At 47.5% G+C, this 2,316-nt stretch overlaps 1 protein-coding gene across 1 annotated transcript in view; it reads right to left on the reverse strand.

Annotated features, from left to right (window-relative positions):
- Window positions 1-1,095: 1,095 nt before the first annotated feature.
- LOC119579553 (alpha-L-iduronidase-like) overlaps window positions 1,096-2,316 on the reverse strand; it is a gene marked incomplete at its 3' end in the record, with an annotated part of 33,854 nt that continues 32,633 nt past the window's right edge. The window contains 1 exon segment of the mRNA XM_037927467.1: window positions 1,096-1,172. Coding sequence (XP_037783395.1) covers window positions 1,096-1,172 — 77 coding nt within the window.

Here is a 2,316-nt window from a genome sequence, read left to right on the forward strand (position 1 = left end):
GAAAACGGAGGGGAAACTATTAACATCATATCGTCAGGATCCGCGCTTGGCTTAATCCCTTCCTGGCAACATTGCAATCTCGCTGAAAGAAACAAACAACTTCCTCCCCCCATCCCCCTACCCCCCTCCCTCCCCCTCCCAAGGAAAAAGGTAAACAAAAAAAAAAAAAAGCCTGTTAGTGGAAAGAGTAGCAATAAGGGAAGGGATGCTGTTAAGCCTTGAAAGCTGTGCTGGCTTTTATGGGTATCTGGAGGCCTGCTGTTTTTGTGCCTCTCGTGTTTTTTTTTTTGTGGCTTATGCGTACGAGTGGGTTTGTTGTTGCTGTTCTGAGAAGGAGGAAAGGGGGAGAGGGGGAGGAGGGAGGGAGGATGGAAGGAGGGAGGAAGGGTGGGTGGGAGGAGGAAGAGGAGGGAGGGAGGGAAGGAAAAGGATAAAGCGGGATGGAGGGAGGAAGGAAAAGGAGAAAGAGGGAGGGAGGTGGGAGGAAAAGGCAGGATGGAAAGAGGGAGGGAAGGGAGAAAAAGGGAGAGAGGGAGGGAAAGAGAGAAATAGAGAGAAAGGGAGGGAAGGAAAGAGTGAAAGAACTGGGTAGGGATGGAAAGGGAGAGAGTGAGGGAGGGAGGGAAAGAGAAAAAGAGGGAGGGGGGAGAGAGGGAGGGAAAAAGAGAAAGTGGACGGGGGGAATGAAGGAGGGAAAGAGAGATAGAGGGAGGGAAGGAAGAAGGGAGAGAGACTTGTAGATTTATAGGTGCGCATATATGTATAAAAATGATAACTCAATGATTATCATATATATATATATATATATATATATATATATATATATATATATATATATATATATATATATATATATATAATTACGTAAATATGAAAACTCATACACACAATTATCCCATACCCCCCCCCTCCCCGAAAAAAAAAATCTAAAAAAAAATAATCATGAACTTATACCCACCGTCACCCACCCGACCCACACCCACCCACCGCCAAACCCACCCAAAAAAAAAAAAAAATCCCAGAAAAAAGAAAGAAAGAAAAACAAAAAACACCCCAGATCCATGACAATTCGAGTCACGTCTCCTTCGGCCTCACCTCGTGTTGACGAAGCCGTCGGACCAAGCCAGGAGGAGGTCGGCTCTCGTCACTCCCAACGCGCGCACGCCCGACACCTGCCAGCGGGAAAGGAGGCTGTGGTATTCGGGCGGTGGGGCTGTGGAACGTGGTTTGGGGGTGTATGGGAGGGTGGGGGTGGGTGGTGGTTGGAGGAAGAGGAGGAAGGGGAGGAGGAGGAGGAGGAGGAGGAGGAGGAGGAGGAAGAGAAGGAAGAGGAGGAGGGGAAGGAGGAGAGGGAGGAGGAGGAGGAGGAGGAAGAGAAGGAGAAGGAGGAGGGGAAGGAGGAGAGGGAGGAGGAGGAGGAGGAGGAGAGAAGAAGGAGGAGGAAGAGAAGGAGGAAGAAGAGGATGATGAGGAGGAGAAGGATCAGGAGGAGACGGTGAAGAAGAAGGGGGAGGAAGAGAAGGAGAAGGAGGAGAAAGAATAGGAGGAAGAAGAATAAGAAGAGGAGAAGAAGAAGGAGGAGGAAGTGGAGGAAAATTACGAGGAAGACCAATAGTAGCAGTAGTTGAAACAATAAGTGTAGTAGATATTGTTGTTCTGACTGTTATTGTTTGTGCATTTGTATGTTTGTTTGTATGCGAGAGTGTCTTTAAGAGCCGTTTTTTATGAATGCTCTTTTTCATTGAGGTGAAGTACAAGAGGTATTGTGCTCGTGAGGGTAATGTGACGTAAAGTGTGATGTCTTAAGGAATATTTTTTATACTATTTTTTGTGTACAAACATACACAAAGACGAACACAAAATTAATTAAATACACACTTACACACACACAGACATAAAGACAATCTCTCTGTGTCTGTCTCAGTCACTCTGTCTCTGTCTCTGTCTCTCTTTCTCTCTCTCTCTCTCTCTTCTCTCCTCTCTCTCGTCTCTCCTCTTCTCCCTCTCTCTCTCTCTCTTCTCTCTCTCTCTCTCTCCTCCCATCTCTCTCTCTCTCTCTCTCTTCTCTCTCTCTCTCCTCTCCCCTCTCTCTCTCTCTCTTCTCGTCTCTCTCTCTCGTCTCTCTCTCTCTCCTCTCTCTCTCTCATCTCTCTCTCTCTCTCCCCTCTCCTCTCTCTCTCTCCTCTTTCCTCTCTCTCTCTTCTCTCTCTCTCTCCTCTCTCTCTCTCTCTCTCTCTCTCTCTCTTTTCCCTCTCTCTCCTCCTCCTCTCTCTCTCTCTCTCCGTCTCTCTCTCTCTCCTCATCTCTCTCCTCTCT

This window comes from Penaeus monodon, chromosome 12, assembly GCF_015228065.2.
Source record: "Penaeus monodon isolate SGIC_2016 chromosome 12, NSTDA_Pmon_1, whole genome shotgun sequence".
In the NCBI taxonomy this organism is placed as follows: Eukaryota; Metazoa; Arthropoda; class Malacostraca; order Decapoda; family Penaeidae; genus Penaeus; species Penaeus monodon.